General features: G+C 37.7%; 1 protein-coding gene across 1 annotated transcript in view; it reads left to right on the top strand.

The window, feature by feature from the left end:
* Positions 1–271: 271 nt before the first annotated feature.
* Positions 272–22,858, top strand: part of MARK1 (microtubule affinity regulating kinase 1) — a 142,362-nt gene continuing 119,775 nt past the window's right edge. Inside the window, exon 1 of the mRNA XM_065883718.1 lies at positions 272–385. Within this exon, the coding sequence (XP_065739790.1) occupies positions 335–385 (51 nt within the window). The 5' untranslated portion in view covers positions 272–334. The remainder of the gene's footprint in view (positions 386–22,858) is intronic.

The raw sequence follows: 22,858 nt of genomic DNA, 5'->3' as shown, positions 1-22,858 counted from the left end.
CCCCCCGGCTCCCGCCCCGCCTCCCAGCCTCGGCGCTGCATCCCGCCGGCCTCGCCGCCCGGCCCGCGACGGGCAACCGCCCTCGCCCGCAGCCCTCCCTCGTCCCGGCTCGCGTCCCCCGGCGGCGCCGCCGCGGGAAGCGGCTCCCCCTCCTCTTCCTCCGCGTCCTCTCCCCCCGCTCCGCCGCCGGGGCCGCTTGTTGCACCGCTCGCGGCCTGTGGGAGCCGCTCGCCCGGCCCCGGCCTCGCGCCCGCGGCCGCAGCCCCTGCCGCTCGCTCCCGGGGCCCGCAGCCCGGCCCGCGAGACCCCGGCCCGACCCCGCCGCCCGCACAAAATGTCGGCGCGGACGCCATTGCCGACGGTGAATGAGCGGGACACGGAGAACGTGAGTAGCCGGAGCCTCCCCGGGAGCGGCGGGGCCAGACGCTCCCCGGACCCCCGCTTCACCTTCCGCATGGGCCGCCCCGGGGCCCCAGAGCGGCCACCCGCCGCAGGGTGTCCACCTGGCGCCCGGCGTGACCCTCGCCCCCGGCTGAGCCCCCATCCTCCCTTCCAGGCGCGTTTCACTGCTTTCCCCTGAAGGGTGAGGGTGGGGGCACCGTAAGTGGCGCCCTCCCCGCGGAGGTGGTCCTTCGGGAGACGGTGGGGTGATGGAGGGCGACAGGCACAAGGAGATAGCAGAGTGGGCATCCCGGATGGCTTTATTTCCACGCGGCATTCTGTATCCCCACCCGAATGTTTGCTTTATGATCACAGACAAGCCAGCCGACTGCCTCTTTTCCCTTGCTTTTCTGGCTCTTTCGGTCCTTTGCCCTCCCACCCGCCTGCATTGCCCCATGACTTTGCTTTTTGTAACTGTGTCCACATTTGGGTCTTGGGCACCAAAGGGGGAAGGTCGGGAATGGAAGGGACGAGAATGGGAGTAGAGATGGATGTGTGTGTTGGTGTGTCCCGAGTTTCTACTGCTGTGTGATACTCTTCTATAGAAATGAGCAGAAGAATTTCACCATCAGCTTCTGTGGCCCCAGGGTTACAGCAAAATGTTTAAAAGCCGTATGAAGCCAACGGCTTTTGCTTCTCTTTCTCAAGTCGGTGGTAATAATTCAGGGCAGGTTTTACTTTAAATACCTCTCCTCCTTGGAGTGTCACAAGGTGCATTTCTTTGAAGCAAGGATTTTCCGTGTCTTTGATCAAATTGCCCTCAGGAGTTTTTATCTAGATGCAGATGTCCCTGGTGTTTAAACTCTTGAAAACCGAAAGAACCAGATCAGTTGTATTTCCACATTCTGAAAAGTGCAGTTGTGTGTGTGTGTGCGAGTTCCTTTGTGGGAAAGGGTTTAAAAATAATTTTTTTTTTTAAGCCCTCATGACCTGTAAAGAGGGCCTTTGCTGATTTTTCTGACTGGGTTTGCGTACCCCTTAGAGGGGTGTTAAGTTTTGGTCGGCTCTCCAGTTTCTGATTGCCTAGTTAACTCCTTGACCCTCCAGCCCTTGGTGTATCACTGCCTTCATAGGGTTGGTAAAATAAAATAATGAAGGGTTTTGGCGTTCTTAAACAAAAGATATGAGACAGAAGACATACAAACTCACCCCTGAAGTGTTAGAGGGAGGTATGAACAGATTTTTTAATCTTGGAGAGTAGGGGAGCACAGGAACTTGATATACAAAAGGAGAAGAAATTTTGGTAAGAGACTATTATAGAAGACCCAGGAAGAGATTTCAGAGTATGCTTTCGTCTTGTCTAGTGTCTTGCATTTCAAATGGTAAAGATATAGAGTAAGGTTGCTGTTACCGTAACTTATAACTTAGTTTACATTGTAACGTTTTAAAAGCCTCCTAACTGTTTTTAAAAATATAATTGATACATAATTTTGATTAAGAGATTGAGGAAGGTGACGGAAAAAGGTGCAAAATTGGGTTAAAGTTGATTTTAAAGCCAAGGTAGTGCAGAAGTTTTCTAACAGAAAATCTTTAAAAAAAACGTGTCATTCAGTATGAATGAAAAGTAAGACAGATGATGACCTTTGTTTTTATTAGCAAAACACTCTCTGTGTTTTTAACCTAGGAAAGGTGGAAAAATACATTGTTTTTATTTTCTTTTGGATTTTGAATAGTATAGCTCTTTCCACAGTTGTATGAATAAGGTGCTTTATACAGACATGAGGTATTATTATAGAAATCTGAATCAGGGAGTAGTACAAAATGCAGCATCACTTGTAAGACCAAAAAAAAAAGGGGGGGTTCAATTAAGCAATAACAGTGTGCTAAATTTTCCTGTACCTTCTGAAAATGATTATGCTAAGTAAACTGATTTGCTCTGTTTCTGAGCATGTTATTTCAAAGTCACTTTTATGATCTTGTCCCTTGGTGTTGATTGCATTGTGCATAGCTATAGCTCCGTTTAGCTTCCTTTACCCACATCCTGATTTTCTCCTAATTGCCATGCGAAGTACCTGTTATACTGTGGCTGTTAATTTATCAATACATATGCACTCAGTTTTGGTTTTTGAGCTGGAAGGGATAGAGAAGCAGTATTTAAGACAAGGCCTCTCCCCTCAAAGAACTTAAGAAGAAAGGTAAATATAGTCCCAAAGAAATAGTGTACAGTAGAAAGCTGTGTGTAAATAGGGCTAAATTGGTTTATAGGTGCTATAGGTGTTTATCAAAGGGATCACCAGTGATGGCTATTAAATCACCATTCGTGTCTCTCTCTGTTCTCTGGTTGGTAGTAAATGTCATACCCATTCTTGCTTACCTCTCATCAGTGAAATAAAGGAACGTATCCGCTTGTTAGCTAATATATTAAGGCCAGTGTGGTAATCAAAATGAACATTTGTTTGAACTTGTTTTCAGTTAAATTGACACATTTTTTTTTTTTTTTTTTTTTTTCAATTGACACATTTTAAAAAATGGTTGTGAAAATCTACATTCGTGTGACTATTAAATGCTTGTAAGCCTTTTGGAATATTAAGGACATAACTAAAAACATTTTTATTACTGCCCAAAATATTTTAATTTAAACAAATAAGGTAATTAAAGAATCTTTGAATTGTATTGTCATTTGCAGTTATTATAAGCATCTTAGTCATATGTGAATGGATTTGGTATCCTTGGGAATATGTGATATCTACCCTTCCCCATGTCTCTAATATATATTGAGGATATGTAAGTAATTGTTAATATTATATACATATTAAACAGTTCAGAGGAAGAATGTTGCAGCCCTGTAACATTAGTAGTAAATATTCTCCTCTTTACTACCACTGTATCTAGTAGAGCAAGAAAGAATTGCTTTTCTCTGAGAACATTCTGTGTGTATTTTTTCAGGAGTATTTTCTTAGATGAAGGATTTGTGTGTGCATTATTAATAGGCCTCAAATGGCTAAATACAACAGAACAACCGATGATTAAAGGCAATGAATACTTCGCAGTGAAGTAGAAAACATATGTTGTAGATCATAGAATTAATTTATGCAAAATATGTTTGATGTTAGGTTGTAAAGTGTAAGTCCAGAAAGAGAATGGGTGTTTGAAATATTCCTTTTATTTTTTTCTTCTTCTGTTAGATTATACTTGGATAATTCCAGCGTGGATAGAGAGAATATATTACCATTACTCTTATGTACTTTTTTTTTTTTTTTTTTTTTTTTGCTGTACGTGGGCCTCTCACTGTTGCGGCCTCTCCCGTTGCGGAGCACAGGCTCCGGACGCGCAGGCTCAACGGCCGTGGCTCACGGGCCCAGCCGCTCCGCGTCACGTGGGATCCTCCCGGACCGGGACACGAACCCACGTCCCCTGCATCGGCAGGCGGACTCCCAACCACTGCGCCACTAGGGAAGCCCTCTTATGTACTTTTAAATGGAGCAAGAATTGTTTTCATGTTTTAGAAAAACTCCAATTTTGCTAATTTTTATGGATCCAAAGTGTCCCTACTAGCTTTGTGGTGAAATTTTGATCAGTATGAAGGAAATTGATTTGATTCCTTCTCGGGATGTTTTAAAATTGACTCTGGTTAAATTTGTTTTGAAACTTTTAATAACAAAACTCTTGATGATGATTCTTTTCATAGATCTGAATTTCACTGTGATGACTGGAACAACTACCAAGGTGGACATTAGTAGTTTGAAAAGGCAAGAGTGAAGCATGCTTTTGCCACTACTGCTGGGTTTTCTCAGTACCCTGTGCATACCTCATGTCACAGGATCTATCACATTGCCTTCTAATTGCTGATTTACTTTGTCTCCTTTGTTCTGTATCGCCAGTGCCAGTACAATGACTAGTAGTAATATATGAGATCAGTCCTATAATATTCCCCTTTTGAATTTTTTCATTTGTCATCAAAATATACTAGTGACACCAGGAACGGTAGATATTACATACTATAAAGCCTTCAGAGAGTGAAGTGACCTGCCCAAGGTCATAACGAATATCTGATGTCTTCCACTGTTGCTCTACTCACGTTATTGCTTCTTGAGGTTTTTGGTTTGTTTTGCTTTTGTCTTAGAGATTTCAAAAGAGCATGTGCGATGATATGAGATGCTTTATTGGTTGAAGAACAGGGTGTGCCATGCTCATCTCATTCCTGAACGTTTGCTATTTTCTCTGTCTCGAGTTCCCTGTTCTTTTCCCCTTATCCCAAACTTACAAGTCCCTTATGGCATGGCTTATGTTTTTAAGAAGACCTCTGAAATGATTGCAACCAGCATTGCTGTCTGATGTAGCTGAATATCTGTGTATGTATAGTCCATACCACTGGTCTCCAAAGTGGGTATGCAGGACGGTCCATTGTGAGAAAAAAATGTCTTTGCCTTCTATCATTTTCCTTCTGAACTCAGTGCTATTACTAACTCTCCTTCTTCTCCTTCTCCTTCTTATTCTTTTAAAGCTCAGGTTGTTTAGAATCAGCCACATATTTTAAATTATTATTATTATTTTTTTACCATTCCCTTTTCCATCTCAGACTTTCCTTTGGAGGTCATTTTCCCTTTTCCTGATAGCATCTTCACAGTTCTTTTGGTAAAGGATTGTTAGTCATAAACTTTCTTTTTTAAATATGAAAATATTTTTTGTCCATTTTCTTGAAAGAGAGCCTTGCTCAGTCTCCAATTCTAAGTTGATCTTCCATTGTCTACTTATTTCCATTGTTTCTGTTCAGAAGTCATCTGCCAGTAGGTATAGGTGTCTTTTCTGTCTGTCTCTTTTTAAGATTCTTTTTCTTAGGTGTTATACTTTCACTACAGTGTACTTAAGTATGGATTTCTTTTTTTCTTGTTTCCTTCTCATGTCTTTGAATTCATATTCTTTTTATTAGTTCTGGATACTTACCATATATTATCTTTTTGAACATTGCCTTGCTTCTGTTCTCTTTAGAATTTTATTTTGGTACTCTGATTAGATTATGTTGTACCATAACTCTTCCATATGCCTTAACTTCTTTTCTTTTCTTTTTTTTTAAATTGAAGTGTAGTTGATTTACCATGTTGTGTTAGTTTCAGGTGTACACCAGAGTGATTCAGTTATACAGATTCTTTTTTTCATTCTTTTTTCAGATTCTTTTACATTATAGGTTATTGCAGGATATTGAATATAGTTCCCTGTGCTGTACAGTAGGTCCTTGTTGTTTATCTATTTTATGTATAGTAGTATGTATCTGTTAATCCCAAATTCCCAATTTATCCTCCCTCCCGCTGCCCTTTTTCCCCTTTGGTAACCGTAAGTTTGTTTTCTGTTTCTGTGAATCTATTTCTGTTTTGTAAATAAGTTCACTTGTATCATTTTTTTATGTAAGTGATATCATACATGTAAGTGATATGATATTTGTTTTTCTCTCTCTGACCTACTTTACTTGGTATGATAATCTCTGGGTCCATCCATGTTGCTGCAAATGGAATTATTTCATTCTTTTTTCAAGGCTGAGTAATATTCCATTGTGTATATGTGCCACATCTTCTTTATGTATTCATTTGTTGATGGACATTTAGGTTGCTTCCACGTCTTGGCTATTGTAAATAGTGCTGCTATGAACATTGGGGTGCATGTATCTTCTCTGGCTGTATGCCCAGGAGTGGGATTGCTGGATCATATGGTAACTCTATTTTTAGTTTTTTAAGGACCCTCCATACTGTTCTCCATAGTTATGCTTTAACTTCTTGATTCATTTTTTCTGTGAGTTGTTGTGTCTTTGTACTACAAACTGTATAATTTGTTTAGATCTAAACTCTGTGGATTATATCTTTCATAAATTTTGGAAATGGAGCAGCCATTATCTCTCTGAATATAGCCTTACTACTGTTCTCTCTAGTGTTTCTGGTCCTTTGATTAGATATGCTAAAATTCTCTTTCTATCCTACATATGTCTTAGATGCTCATTCATTTTTTTCCCCCTATTTCATTGTTTCCCTGTACTGTAATCTATAGTACAATCTGCTGTACAATTTCTGCATGTAACATGTTTAGGTCTATGTTTCAGTTAACTAAAACTCTTTAGCTGTATTTAAATCACTGTTAACCTTTTTATTGAAATTATTTTTTATAGTGGGAAAAAACACATAACATGAGATCTGCCTTTTTAACAAATTTCTAAATGTACAATAAAATATTGTTAACTGAGGCAGAATCTTCTCATCTTGCATGCCTGAAACTTTATATTCATTGAACAGCTCCCATTTTTCTCTCTCTCTAGCCTCTGGTCACCACAATTCTGCTTTCTGCTTCTGTAAGTTTGATTGCTTTAGGTAACTCATTTAAGTGGACTCATGCAGTTTTTTTTCTTTTTTGAAGTATAGTCGATGTACAATATCATGTAAGTTATAGGTGTACAATTTACAATTTTTAAAGGTTATACTCTATTTATAGTTATTATAAAATATTGGCTATATTCCTTGTGTTGTAAATATATCCTTGAAGCTTATTTTATATGTAATAGTTTGTATCTCTTAATTCCCTACTCTATACTGCTTCTCCCCTCTTCCCTTTCTCCACTGGTAACCCGAGTTTGTTCTCTGTATCTGTGAGTCTACTTCTTTTTTGCTGTATTCACTAGTTTGTTGTATATTTTAGATTCCATATATAAGTGATAGCATACAGTATTTGCCTTTCTCTGTCTGACTTATTTCACTTTGCATAATACCCTCCAAGTCCATCCATGCTGCTGCAAATGGCAAAATTTCATTCTTTTTTATGGCTAAGTAGTATTCCATTGCATACATACACACCACATTTTCTTTGTACATTTGTCTGTTATGGACACTTAGATTGCTTCCATATTATAAATAATGGCGCTATGAACATTGGCATGCATATATCTTTTCCAAATAGTGTTTCTGTTTTTTTTTTCGGGTATATACCCAGGAGCGGAATTGCTGGATCACATGGTAGTTGTATTTTTAGTTTTTTAAGAAACTTCCATATTGTTTTCCACAGTGGCTGAAACACTCTACATTCCCACCAAAAGTGTAGGAGGGTTCCCTTTTATCCACATCCTCACCAACATTTGTTATCTGTGCTCTTTTTGATGGTAGCCATCCCAAAAGTTGTGAGGTGATATCTCATTGTGGTTTTCATTTGCATTTCCCTGATGATTAGCAGTGTTTAGCATCTTTTCATGTGCCTCTTGGCCATCTGCATGTCCTCTTTGGAGAAATGTCTATTCATTTTTTCTGCTCATTTTTAAATCGGATTATTTTTTTGATATTGAGGTGTATGAGCTGTTTATCTTTTAATTTAATTTTTTATTTTACATTGGGAGTATAGCTGGTTTACAATGTTGTGTTAGTTTCCGGTGTATAACTAAGTGATTCAGTTATACATATACATATATCCATTCTTTTTCAGATTCTTTTTCCATATAGGTTATTATAGAATATTATAGAATATTGAGTAGAGTTATATACTCTACTATAGGTTATTATAGAATATTATAGAATATTGAGTAGAGTTCCCTCTGGTATACAGTAGGTCCTTGTTGATTATTTTATATATAGTAGTGTGTATATATTCATTCCAAACTCCTAATTTATCCCTCCCCCCCCACCCCCATGTTTCCCCTTTGGTAACCGTAAGTTCGTTTTTGAAGTCCGTGAGTCTGTTTCTGTTTCTGAAGTAAGTTCCTTTGTATCATTTTTTTTTAGATACCACGTATAAGTGGTATCACATATTTGTCTTTCCCTGTCTGACTTACTTCACTTAGTATGATAATCTCTAGGTCCATCCATGTTGCTGCAAATGGCATTATTTCATTCTTTTTTTATTGCTGAGTAATAGTCCATTGTATATATATGCCACATCTTCTTTATCTGTTCATCTGTTGATGGACATTTTAGGTTACTTCCATGTCTTGGCTATTGTAAATAGTGCTGCAGTTAACATTGGGGTGCATGTATCTTTTCAGATTATGGTTTTCTCCAGATAATATGCCCATGAATGGGATTTCTGGCTCGTATGGTAGTTCTTGTTTAGCTTTTTTAAGGAACCGCCATACTGTTCTCCACACTGATTGTACCAATTTACATTCCCACCAACAGTGTAGTACGTTTCCCTTTTCTCCATCCCCTCTCCAGCATTTATTGTTTGTAGAATTTTTGACGATGGCCATTCTGTCCAGTGTGAAGTGATACCTCATTGTAGTTTTGATCTGCATTTCTCTAATATTTAGCGATGTTGAGCATCTTTTCATGTGTGTTTTGGCCATTTGTATGTTTCCTTTGGAGAAATGTCTATTTAGATCTTCTGTTCATTTTTTGATTGAGTTGTTTTTTTTGATATAGAGCTGCATGAGCTGTTTGTATATTTTGGAGATTCATCACTTGTTGGTTGCTTCGTTTGCAAATATTTTCTCCCATTCTGTGGGCTGTCTTTTTGTTTTGTTTATGGTTTCCTTGGCTGTGCAAAAGCTTTTCAGTTTAATTAGACCCTATTTATTTATTTTTGTTTTTATTTTCATTACTCTCGGAGGTGGATCCACAAAGATACTGCTGTGATTTATGTCAGAGAACCTAACAAAGACCTAGTCATACAGCATATCAACTTGGTATTCTTTGTCTTTAAAAGAGCAACACTAATTGTTTAAAACAAGCCTAAGGAAGTTAAGCCATTCTTGGACTTCTTGAACATGACTATATCTACTTCCCAGCCTCACAATTTGTGGGGCTATGTTTGCTTCTAAGCGTTTTATAGTATCCAGCATTGCATTTAGGTCTTTAATCCATTTTGAGTTTATTTTTCTGTATGGTGTTAGAGAATGTTCTAATTTCATTCTTTTACATGTAGCTGGCCAGTTTTCCCAGCACCACTTATTAAAGAGACTATCTTTTCTCCATTGTGTATTCTTGCCTCCTTTGCTAGCACTTTGTTGAGGATTTTTGTGTCTATGTTGATCACTGATATTGGGTGTAACATTTTTTGGGGGGGTATCTTTGTCTGGTTTTGGTATCAGGGTGATGGTGGCCTCATAGAATGAGTTTGGGAGTGTTCCTTCTGCAGTTTTTGAAAAGAGTTTCAAAAGGATAGGCATTAATTCTTCTCTAAATGTTTGATAAAATTCACCCGTGAAGCCATCTGGTTCTGGACTTTTGTTTGTTGGAAATTTTTCATCACAGTTTCAATGTCAGTACTTGTGATGGGTCTGTTCACATTTTCTGTTTTTTTCCTGGCTCAGTCTTGGAAGGTTGTACCTTTCTAAGAATTTGTCCATTTCTTCTAGGTTGTCCATTTTGTTGGCATATAGTTGCCTGTAGCAGTCTTTTATGATCCTTTGTATTTCTGTGGTGTCAGTTGTAACTTCTTCCTCATTTCTAATTTTATTGATTTGTGCCCTCTCCCTTTTTTTCTTGATGAGTCTGGCTAGTGGTTTATCAATTTTATCTTTTCAGAGAAGCATCTTTTAGTTTCATTGATCTTTTCTATTGTTTTCTTTGCCTCTATTTCATTTATTCTGCTCTGATGTTTATGATTTCTTTCTTTCTACTAACTTTGGACCTTGTTTGTTCTTTCTCTAGTTGCTTTGGGTGTAAGGTTAGGTTGCTTATTTGAGATTTTTATTGTTTCCCCAGATGCTTGGAACGCTATTAACTTCGCCCTTTGAGCTACTTTTGCTGCGTCTCATAGGATTTAGATCGTTGTGTTTTCATTTTCTTTTGTCTCTAGGTATTTTTTCATTTCCTCTTGATTTCTTCAGTGATCCATTGGTTGTTTAGTAGCATATTGTTTAGCCTCCACATGTTTGTGTGTTTTGCAATTTTTTTCTCATAGTTGATTTCTAGTCTCATAGTGTTGTGGTTGGAAAAGACACTAGATAGGATTTCAGTTTTCTTAAATTTCCTAAGGCTTGTTTTGTAGCCTAGCATGTGATCTCTCCTGGAGAGTGTTCCATGTGCACTTGGAAAGAATGTGTAAAATCTACATGTTATTTATTCTTAAAGTGTACTTTTGGTAAAAATAATCACAAATATTAAAAAAAGTTCTGCATTTCAGTTTTTGGGTAATGATGCAATTCTATTCATCATGGTGCTAAATTCATTTTTGTTTTCTTTTTTTTTTCTTTTTTTGCGGTACGTGGGCCTCTCACTGTTGTGGCCTCTCCCGTTGCGGAGCACAGGCTCTGACGCGCAGGCTCAGCGGCCACGGCTCACGGGCCCAGCCACTCCGCGGCATGTGGGATCTTCCCGGACCGGGGCATGAACCCGTGTCCCCCGCATCAGCAGGTGGACTCTCAACCACTGCACCACCAGGGAAGCCCTTTGTTTTCGTTTTTTAATCCAAATTTTTTTTGTTGTAGTTGATTTAAAATGTTGTGTTAGTTTCTTCTGTACAGCAAAGTGAATCAGGTTTGTACGTGCATATATCCACTCTTTCTAGAACGTGTATTCTGATGCTTTTGGATGGAATGCTTTCTATATATCAATTAAGTCCATCTGCTGTATTGTGTTATTTAAGGCCAGTGTTTCCTTACTGATTTTCTATCTGGATGATCTGTCCATTGATATAAGTGGGGTTTTAAAGTCCCCTATTATTACTGTGTTACTGTCGATTCTTCCCTTTATGTCTGTTAATACTTGCTTTATGTATTTAGGATTTTCTATGTTGGATGTATATATATTTACAATTATTATGTCTTCTTCTTAGACTGATCCCTTAATCATTATGTAGTGTCTTTCTTTTTCTTTTGTAACAGTCTTTATTTTAAAGCCTATTTTGTCTGATATAAGCGTTGCTACCCTGGCTTTCTTTAGATTTCCATTTGCATGGAATACCTTTTTCCATCCCCTCATTTTCAGTCTGTGTCTTTATATATGAGGTGAGTCTTTTGTAGACAGCATATATATGGGTCTTTTTTTGGTTTGTTTCCATTCAGCTGGGCTGTGTCTTTTGATTGGAACATTTAGTCCATTTAAATTTAAGGTAATTATTGCTGTGTATGTTCTTACTGCCCTTTTGTTACTTGTTTTAGGTTGTTTTTATAGGTCTTTCTTTTTTCCTTCTTTTGTTTTCTTCTCTTGTGATTTGATTATCTTTAGTTTTATGTTTGGTATCCTTTTTCTTTTTCTGTGTGTATGTCTATTATAGAGTTTTGGTTTATGGTTACCATGAGGTTTTTATCTAGCAACCTGTAATATGTGATTGTTTTAATTTGCTGGTCTCTTAATTTCAAATGGATTTTGAAAACCCTGCATTGGTACTCTCCTCCCCTCACAACTAACTGTTTTTGATATCATATTTTACATTTAATTGTTATGTGTATCCCTTAACTGCTTATTGTGGATATAGATGACTTTACTACTTTTGTCTTTTTACCTTCCTATTAGCTTTGTGCCTGGATGATTTCCTACCTTTTTGTTATATTTGCCTCTACTGATGAGCTTTTTCATTTTGTAATTTTCATGTTTCTAGTTGTGGCCTTTTCTTTTTTCACTTAGAGGAGTTCCTTTAATATTTGTTTAAAGGTGGTTCGGTAGTGCTGAACTCTTTTAGGTTTTGCTTATCTGTAAAACTTTTAATCTTTCCATCAAATCTGAACAAGAGCATTGCTGGATAGAGTATTTTTGGTTGTAGGTCTTTCCCGTTCATTACTTTAAATATATCGTGCCACTCCCTTCTGGCCTGCAGGGTTTCTGCTGTAAAGTCAGCTGATAGCCTTATGGGCATTCCCTTGTATATTGTTTGTTGCTTTTCCCTTGTTGCTTTTAATGTTGTCTTAACTGTTTGCCATTTTAACTACAGTGTGTCTTTGTGTATTCCTCTTTAGGTTAATCAGGTATGGGACTCTCTGTGCCTACTGGACTTGGATATCTGTTTCTTTCCCAAGGTTAGAAAAGTTTTCAGCTATGATGTTTTCAGATATGTTCTCTTCCCCTTTCTCTCTTCTCCTTCTGGGATCCCTATAATGTGAATATATTAGTGTGCTTGATGTTGTCCCAGAGGTCTCTTAAACTGTCCTCATTTTTTTTTCATTCTTTTTTTCTTCTTTTCTCTTTGGCATCAATGATTTCCCCTACTTTGTCTTATAGTTTGCTGATCTGTTCCTATTTATCATTTAGTTTACTGTTGATGCTTTCTAGTGTATTATTCATTTCAGTTAGTGTAATCTTCATCTCTGTCTGGTTGTTCTTTATATTTTCTAACTCTTTGTTAAAAACTTCTAAGTTGTCATTCTGTGCATTCATTCTTATCCTGAATTCTTGGATCATCTTTATGATCACTACCCTGAACACCTTCTTGTGTAGATTATTTCTCTCCAATTCACTTAGTTCTCTTTCTGGGATTTAATCTTGTTTCTTTGTTTGAGGTTTTATCTTATTTCTCTGTCACCACATTTTACCTATGTTACTTTTTTTATTTTTTGTGTGTCTGGTAGGTTGATTACGTTTCCCAAGAATGCAGTTCCTCTCATCACCCAAGCGATATGCTCTAAGAGTTCCCCCATGAGGGCTGCAGGGGTCCTTCTGTTGTTGTGGGCTCTGTGGGCAGTCTGATAGGCTTGATTGGCTCCCAGTCTGCTAGTTTACCAGGCCCTGCTTTGTGCAGAGGCTGCTGACCACTGGTTAGTGGTACTGGGTCACGAAGTGGCTGTTTACAGAACCCCTAGGCTCCCTGGGGCTTATGCTGGCTCACTGATGGGCAGAGTCAGGATCCAGAAAACTCTGGGGCTGTTGCCCACTCACTGGTGGTTGAAGCCAGGTCCTGGGGTTAGTGCTGGACTGCTTGCAGACAGCACCAGGTCCTGGAGTTTGGTTGCCTAGGGATCCCAGAGCTGGTGTCAGGTCATTGGTTGGGGGGGCTGGTTCCTGACAGAGTTGAATATGGGGTGTGAGGTGTCCTGAAGCTTGTGTTGGTCCGACAGTGGGCAGGGTGGGGTCCAGCTGGTCTCAGGGCAGGGTCTGGCCTGCTGTGGGCAGGCCGGGCCTGTAGGCTGTTGGATTGTCATTTTCTTGCATCTAGCCTGTCCCCTGATTGGTGAGGCTGCTCCAGAGGCTAGAGCAAGCTTCCTGGAAGGCAGCTGGGTGGGGCAGTAGATTCTGGAGCTGGTGCCTGTCTGATGGGTGGATTTGAGTCCTGGGCCCTCTGGTGGTCAGGGCCATATCTTGAGCTGTGTCTAGAGGTGCTGTGGGCTCAGGAGGGCTTTAGGGAGTCTGTGTGCTGATGAGTGAGACTGTGTCCCCACCCAGTTGCTTGGCCAGTTTGGCCAGAGACGTCCCACCACTGGTCCTACAGGCTGTTTTGGCGGGCACAAGTCTCAGTGCTGATGAGTGGGGGGGAGGAATCCCACAATGGCACCCGCCAGCACAGCATTCATGTGGTAGAAGGGGTCTGTGGTGTGAGCTGCAGCTGACCCTCACCTCTCTGGGAGACTCTGCAAGATCAGCAGATATGGTCCAGGCTTCTAACAGATTACTGCTTTTACCCTGGGTCCTAGAACATGTGAGATTTTGTGTGCGCCCTTTAATGGTGAAGTCTCTATTTCCCCCAGTCCTGTGGGGCTCCCAAAATTATGCCCTGCTGGGCTTCAAAGCCGAATCCTCTGGGGGCTTGTCTTCCTGGTATAAGCCTCTGGGGCTGGGGAGCCTGATGTGGGCACAGAGCTCTAACTCCTACGGGAGAACCTCTGGAATGTAATTATTCCCCAGTTTGTGGGTTACCCATCTGGGAGTATGGGACTTGACTATATTGCAAGTCTGCCCCTCCTACATGTCTTGCTGTGTTTCCTTCTTTATGTCTTTAGTTATAGAAGATCTTTTCTGGTGGGTTCTGGTCCTTCTCATTGATGGCTGTTCTGCAGATCATTGTGATCTTGATGTGTTCTTAAGAGGAGGTGAGGGTCTTTCTAGTCTGCCATCTTGGCCCTACTAGTCTCATGCAGTATTAATCATTCTATGACTGGCTAATTTAATTTAGAATAGTATTCTCAAGTTCCATCCATGTTGTATCATATGACAAATTTCCTTCCTTTTATGGTGGAAAAATACTCCGTTGAGTGTATGTCACACATTTTCTTTATCCACTTAGCTATTGATGGACATTTGGATTGCTTTCATATCTTGGCTATTGTGAATAATGGTGTAGTGACTGTGGGAGTGCAGATATCTCTTTGATATTTTGATATTTCTGATTCCAATTCTTTTGAATAAATACCTAGAAGTGGGATTGCTGGGTCATAGGGTAGTTCTACTTTTAACTTTTTGGGGAACCTCTGTACCGTTTTCCATAGTGACTGCACCATTTTACATTACCACTAACTGCACAAGGGTTCTGATTTCTCCATATCCTCGTCAACATTTGTTATTTCCTAGTTTTGTGTTTTGATAATATATTCTAACAGGTGTGAAGTGATCACTCATTGTAGTTTTGATTTGCATTTCCCTGATGATTAGTGATGTTGAGCATCTTTTCATATACCTGTTGGCCATTTATACATCTTTGGAGAAATATCTATTCAAATCCTTTGCCCATTTAAAAAAGTCTGATTGCTTTTTTGATGTTGTTCCTTATGTATTTTGGATGTTCCTTATGTATTTTGGATGTTAACCCCTTTTCAGATATATGGTTTGCAAATCTTTCCTTTCATTCCATAGGTTGATTTTTCACTCTGTTGATAGTTTCCTTTGCTGTGCAGAAGCTTTTTAGTGTGATGTAATCCCACCTACTTATTTTTGCTTTGGTTGCCTGTGTTTTTGGTGTCATATCCATGAAATCATTGCCAAGACCAACGTGGTGAACCTTGCCCTCTATGTTTTCTTTTAGGAGTTTTATAGTTTTAGGCCTTAAGTTTAAGTCTTTAATCCATTTTGAGTTGAATTTTGTGTATTATACAAGAGAAAGTTCTATTTTCTTTCTTTTACATCTGGATATACAGTTTTCCCAGCACCATTTGTTGAAACAGACTGTGTTTTTCCCCTTGTGTATTCTTGGCACTCTTGTCAAAGATCATTTGACCATATATAGATAGATTTATTTTTGGTCTCTACCTTTTGTTCCATTGGCTTATATGTTTGTCTATATGCCAGTACCATACTGTTTTATTACTTGTAGCTTTGTAATATGTTTTGAAGTCAGAAAGTGTGAGACCTTCAGCTTTGTTCTTTCTCAAGCTTGTTTTGGCTATTTAGGGTCCTTATGGTTCCCAGTGGATTTTAGGACTTTTTTCTGTTTCTGTAAAAAATGCCATTGGGGTTTTGATAGGGAGTGTGTTGAATCTGTAGTTTCTTTGGGTAGTATGGACATTTTATCAACATTAAATCTTACAATCCATGACATAGGAGATCCTTCCATTTACTTGTGTCTTTAATTTCTTGTAGCAATGTTTTGTAGTTTTCAGTGTAAAAGTATTTTGCCGCCTTGGTTAAGTTTATTCCTGAGCATTTTATTGTTTTTGATGCTATTATAAATGGAATTTTCTTAATTTTCTTTTTGCGTCATTTATTGGTTCTGTATAGAAGCATATCTGATATTTGTTGATTTTGTACTGAAACTTTTATGAATTTGTTTATAGTTCAAACAGTTTGTGTGTAATTTGTTTCGTCCGCAAACAAAGATACTTTTACTTTTTCCTTTCCAATTGGATGCCCTTTATTTATTTGTCTTGCCTAATTGCTTTGGCTAGGACTTCCAGTACAGTTGGCCCCTATATATCTGCAGGGTCAGCATCTATGGGTCCAACCAATTGCAACTAAAACAAGTTCGAAAAGTAAAATTACAGAAAGTTCCATGAAGCAAAAGTTGCATTTGTTGTGGACTAAGAACTATTTACATAGCTTTTATTCATATTATATTATTATATTAATTAATAGTAATCTAGAGATGATTTAAGTATGTGGAAGGATGTGTGTAGGTTATATACAAGTACTCTTTCATTTTATGTAAGGGACTTTAGCACCTGTAGATTTTGGTATCCATGGGGGGAGAGAGGCCTGGAACCTATCCCCTGAGGATACTGAGGGATGAGTGTACTGTGTTGAATACAAGAGGCAATAGTGAGTGTACTTTCCTTATTCCTGATCTTAGAGGAAAGACTTTCAGTATGATGTTAGCTGTGGGCTTTTCATATGAAGCTTTTATTATGCTGAGGTAATTTTTCTATTCCTAGAGAGTTGAGAATTTTTTATAATGAAAGGGCGTTGAATTTTGTCAAATGTCTTTCATGCATCAGTAGAGATGATCATATGATTTTTATCCTTTGTTCTATTAGTGTGGTGTGTTACATTGATTATCATATGTTGACCATCTTTGTGTCTTTGCAATAAATTCAACTTGGTCATAGTGTATGATCCTTTAATATGTTTTAAATTTGGTTTGCTAATGTGTTTAGGATTTTTGCATTTATATTCATCAGGGTTATTGGCCTTTAGTTTTCTTTTATTGTAGTGTCTTTTTCTGGCCTTGGTATTAGTGTAATGCTGGCCTCATATGATGAGTTAGGAAGTGTTCCCCTCTCTTCAATTTTAGGAAAAGTTTAAGAAGGACTGGTATTAATTCTTCTTTAAATGTTTGATGGAATTCACCAGTAAAGCCGTCTGGTACTGGGTTTTTCTTTGTTGGAAGGTGTTCGATTACTAATTCTATCTCTTTACTAGTTATATATATCCCCAGATTTTCTGTTTCTTTATGGTTCAGTCTCGGTAGGTTGTGTTTGTAGGGATTTCTCCATTTCCTCTAGGTTATTCTTGGCATGTAATTAATTGTTCATAGCAGTCCCTTAGGGTCCTTTATATTTCTGTGGCATCAGTTGAATGGTCTCCTTTTCATTTATGATTTTATTTATTTGAGTCTTCTCTCTCTCTTTTTTAGTTAGTCTAGCTAAAAAAATGTCATTTGTTAATTTGCATAAAACCAATTCTTTGTTGACTTTTTCTATTGTTTTTCTATTCTCTATTTCATTTATTTCTGCTATACTTTTAATTCTAATATCTTTCCTTCTACTAGTTTTGGGCTTAGGTTTTTCTTCTTTATCTAGTTCCTTGAGGTGTAGAGTTAGGCTATTTGAGATATATATATATATATATATATATATATATATATATATTATATATATGTATTTTTTTTGATGTAGACATTTATTGCTCTAAATGCCCCTCAGTACTGCTTTTGCTTCATCTCCATACATTTTTGTGTATTGTCTTTTCATTTGTCTCAAGATATGTTTCTAATTTCCTCTTTGATCCATTGGTTGTTCAAGAATGTGTTAATTTCCACATACATGTGAATTTTCCATTTTTCTTCCTGTTATTGATTTCAAATTTTATACCAGTTTGGATAAGATATTTGGTATGATTTTAGTGTTCTTAAATTTGTTAAGACTTGTTTTGTCACCTGGAGACCGTTGCACGTGCTTTCTGCTGCTGTTGAGTGAAATGTTCGTAATATTTCTGTTAGGTTCATCTAGGCTGTAGTGTTGTTCAAGTCCTCTGTTTTCTCATTGATCTTCTGTTGGGGTTCTAGCCATTATTAACAGTGAGTGGTAAAATCTAATGTTACTGTGTTGCTGTCTATTTCTCTCCTAATTTCAGTCAGTGTTTGCTTTGTGTATTTAAGTGCTTTGGTGTTGGGTCTAGAAATATTTATAATTGTTATATCTTCCTGGTGAATTGACCATTTTATCATTATATAATGCCCTTCTTTGTCTCTTGTGACATATTTTGACTTAAAGTCTAATTTGTCTGATATAAATATGGCCACGCCTGCTCTCTTTAGGTTACCATTTGCATGGATATCTTCTTCCAGGCTTTCACTTTCAGCATATGTGTGTCCTTAAATCTAAAGCAGGTCTCTTTTAAATGGCATCTAGTTGGGATTTTCTTTTTTTTTTTTAAATCTTTTCAGTCACTGTGTCTTTTGAGCATGGAGTTTAAATTATTTATATCTAAAGTAGTTATTGATAGGGAAGGATTTACTTTTGTTATTTTGTTAATTGTTTTGTCTTATAATTTTTTTTGTCTCAACATCTTTTGCTGTCTTATGTATTTTTTTTTTTTTTGTCTTATGTGTTTTGATTTTTGTTTTGTAGTAACATGCTTTGATTTATTTCTCGTGTGTATGTGTATGTGTTTTCTGTAGGTATTTTCTTTGTGGTTACCATGGGGCTCATCTAAAATGTTTTATAGTTACAGCAATCTATTTTAAGCTGATAACAATTTAACTTCAATTTCATACAAAAATTTTGCACTTTTATTTTTCCCTCCTCAATACTTTATAGTATTGATTGCACAAATTATATCTTTTTATATTGTGTTCTTTAACATACATTTATAGCTATAATTTAAAAAATATTTTTGTTTTTTAACTAATGTACCAGAATTAAAATAATTTATGTACCATCATTACAGTATTATAGTATTTTGTATTTGTCTGTGTATTTGTTTTTATCAGCGGACTTTATACTTTCATATGCTTTCCTGTTGCTGTTTAGTGTCTTTTTGTTTCTTGTAAGGCAGGTCTAGTGGTGATAAATTCCCTCAGCTTTTGTTTATCTTTGAAAATTTTTCTTTCCTTCATTTTGAAGGACAGTTTTCCTGGATACAGCATTCTTGGTTGGCAGGGTTTTTTTTTTTTTCTTTCACCAGTTTGAATGTATTAATTGCATTTTTCCTGGTCTGCAAATTTTCTGCTGAGAAATCTGCTGCTAGATTTGTGGGAGTTCCTTTGTATGTTGACAAGTACTATTTTTCTTGCTGCATTCAAAATTCTCCATCTTTGACTTTTGAGAATTTGATTATAATGTGTCTTGGTGTGGACATATTTGGGTTTATCCTGTTTGGGGTTCATCCTATTTAAATTCTCTTGGGTTTCTTAAATCTGGATATCCATTTCCTTCTCCATATTTGGGAATTTTTCAGCCATTTTTTTCCTTAAATAAACGTTCTGTCCTTTCTCATCTTCTAAGACCCCAAAATGTGGGTATTAGTCCCTATAAATACCATAGGTATTCCATAAGCACTTTAGGCTTTCTTCACTCTTTTTTCATTATTTTTTCTTTTTGTTTTTCTGACTAGATAATTACAAACAACCTGTCTTCAAGTTTGTTGATTCTTTATTCTGCTTGATCAAGAATTGGTTGAACCCCTTTAATGAATTTTTCAGTTTAGTTATTGCATTCTTCAGCTGCAAAATTTCTGTTTGGTTCTTTTCTTTATCTCTTTATTGATATTCTGATTTTGTTAATGCATCATTTTCATAAGCTCATTGAGCATCTTTATGTCACTTAATTTGAACTCCTTGTCAGGTAATACGTATAACTCTGGTCTCTTTAGGCTTGATTTCTGGAGACTTATTTTCTTTCCTTGAGTGGATCATGGTCATGTGTTTTTTTTGTTTTTTGTTTTTATGTTCCTTGTAGCTTTGCGTTGGTAACCACACCTGTAAAAAAAAAAGTGGCTACCTCTCCTAATCTTTCTGTACTGGCTTCATACATGGAAAGATTTTCACTATTCAGTTCAGCTGGGGATGATCAGGACTCTCAAACCTTTTCTGTAGTTGCGTCTTTTTCACTTGTCTGGGTAGATTCCTGATTAGAGGAATTTTAGGTTTCCTTTTTGTAGGAGGGCAGCTTGTAATCTCTTGCTCCCTCTGGTGTCTGTCTGCTGTACTGTGGTTGCTCTGAAGCTGCAGCACACTAAACAGCTCTTTTTGTTCTCAGAAGCCACTAGGCATCTAGCATATGCCAGTTCCCATCAGCACCCTGAGTAGAGCTGGGCAGAAACCAGTCCCTTGGGCAATTCCCTGAAAAGCCAGAGTGTGCGATGCATGCTCCATTCTTCTGTGTCCCCATCTGTTGGATTTTTAGTTTTGTTAATACTGTTTTTCATCTCTAAAAGTTCTAAGGTTTTAGCTTAGACCAAACTGGCTTTTTTAAAATATTCTGTTGGTCTTTGTTTACTGTTGTGATTTAATCTTCACTTTTTTAAACATTTAATATATAGTTATTTACATTCTATACCTAGAAATTCCATTACCTGAAGTCCCTGGGGATTTAGCTCTCTTGTTTGTCTACTTGTTCACTGTGACTTGTTTTTTTTCCCTTTATTTGCTGGTCTTTGCTGATGAACTCATATTTGCCTGGTTTTATCTGTGTGAAACTTGGAAGACCAAACTGAGGATGATTTCCTGTATAGAGGGTTTGTGATTGCCCCTAATGGGGACCCCTACTGACCTGGGACACTTTTGTCTACTCTACGGATCCTGGCTCAATGAGGATGTTGTAGATTCAGCTCTCCCACCTTGTAGTGGGTCCAAGGCTTAGTATTTGATCCTAGGGCAATGGTGGCTTTTGTGGTAGCTTTCAGCTGGAGTTTGTCTTTTATATTTGTTTATTTGTTTTGTTTTTTTTTCTTTGGATGTTTCTCTTATGCCTTTCAAGATCAGCAGTGCATTAAAAAAAAGTGTGTTTTATCTTGGAGGACTCTTTACAATATCTTGCCTGCTATACTACAGAAAGGCTGGAGTAAGCTTTTTGAAAATGGGTATTCAGAAATTTTCATACTTATATAGTTTTATTACCCTAAACTGTGTCATTTCTGAAATTCTCATATCTGTATACTCTAAAATATGGACAGTTTTCAAACCTGTTTATAAATCTTGCAGATCAAAATCTTAGATTTTGGAAGCCATTTGTTACAATTATTTTTATTTTATTTTATTATTTTTTTTGCGGTACACGGGCCTCTCACTGTTGTGGCCTCTCCCGTTGCAGAGCACAGGCTCCGGAAGCACAGGCTCAACGGCCATGGCTCACGGGCCCAGCTGCTCCGCGGCATGTGGGATCTTCCTGGACCGGGGCACGAATCCGTGTCCCCTGCATCAGCAGGCGGACTCTCAACCACTGCGCCACCAGGGAAGCCCTGTTATGATTATTAAAATAGTTACTTTTCAAGAACAGCTAATTGTCATCAGGAAGCTGTCTCCTAACATGACTTTTATAAAAATTTTTCTCATAATTGGTGGGTAGATTGAAATATGGACAAATGTAACCAGAGATGCACTGCTTTTATTTGTATGAGGTACTTTTTTTTATCCATGACAGTCATTGAGATCAAGTACTGACATAAATTTAACTTGTAACCAGTCCTTCAAATCTCTGTATTACCAATTGTTAACCCAGGATTAAAAAAGTCAAGAAACATAGTTATATTGCATAATATTAGTAATGTTTTATTAATTACTATAAAGTTTGCTCTACTATAGATTTAGTATATGTCCAAGAACTTTCACCTTTTTTATGTTATGTTTTTTAATGTACATAATCTGTTTGTAAAGTAATACATATATAATTTATAAATCAGTATTTCTAAAGTGGTCCATACTTAAAGGTTTTAAAGATTGGGCACTTGATCTAATGTCTGAAGATTCTATATGATAGAGATTAACATTGTTCTAAAATTCCTCTGTGTGTAAATTTTATCTTCCTAACTCAATTGGAAGAGCTCTGAGGTCAGCAATTACTTCCAAATTACTTATGTATATCTTATGTTACCTACCATAGTATTTGGCACATTTTTTGACACTCAGGATTTTAGTAAATCAAGGTTATTTTTTATAGTGAGTGAGTGAGTCAAATATAGTGAGTCTGCAGACCAGCTGGGGAGATCATTTCAAATTCACATTCCCTAAGCCCTTCTCCCTCTCACTCCATGTACTTACTTACTCAGTTTCTCTAGGGTAGGGCCCAGGTAGTTCTGATGCTGCTATCCATTGACTAGGCTGTGTAAAACACTGCTATGATGATGATGGTGATTACATTGTAATAAGTCTCATCTTTTGATTAAAATGAAGAAAGAACCGTGTTTGGTTATTAAAGAAAGTGGGATAGGAGAAATGGTGAATCAGTCCTTTTGGTGGGTGATGACAGCAGTAGAAAATAATGGAATTGTCTTGCTTGGAGATTGTAAGGTACGTGTGTAGCATTTGTGTGAGATGGAAGAAGGGGATAATGAGGAATTTCGTGTTCCTTCCTTCCACCTCCCAGCTTTACGTGGTGAACTCTATTTGAGGGGGAGGTGCCAACAAAATAAAGGGTGCCTTTGATCGTAGGCTGAATCTCTCTTCTGAGAAAGTATTATTTAATATTTTTTTGACCACTGTATCAGTTTAGTTCAGGTTGTAAACAAGTCAGAAGCTGAGAAACAGTCCAAAGTCTTAATGAACTACCTGTAAGGGATATAGTAACAGGTTTGCTTTGAATCTTTAAAGCATGACTACCTTTCCTTTGGGGATCAACAGTGCTGCTTTCACAATTTCAAAAGACGGTTTGCTTTTATTTCCTTTTCTATTTGTTTCATCTCAACTGGAGAGGATAGGGATACAAAGACCAATGAAACCTGTTCCCTGTTCTGGAAGGACTCAGAGCCTGCAGAGGGAGATAGACATAGAGACAAAC

This window comes from Phocoena phocoena, chromosome 1 (genome assembly GCF_963924675.1).
Source record: "Phocoena phocoena chromosome 1, mPhoPho1.1, whole genome shotgun sequence".
Lineage (NCBI taxonomy): Eukaryota > Metazoa > Chordata > Mammalia > Artiodactyla > Phocoenidae > Phocoena > Phocoena phocoena.
The sequence above is the reverse complement of the archived record's forward strand: the minus strand, read 5'-3'. Positions and strand labels throughout refer to the sequence as shown.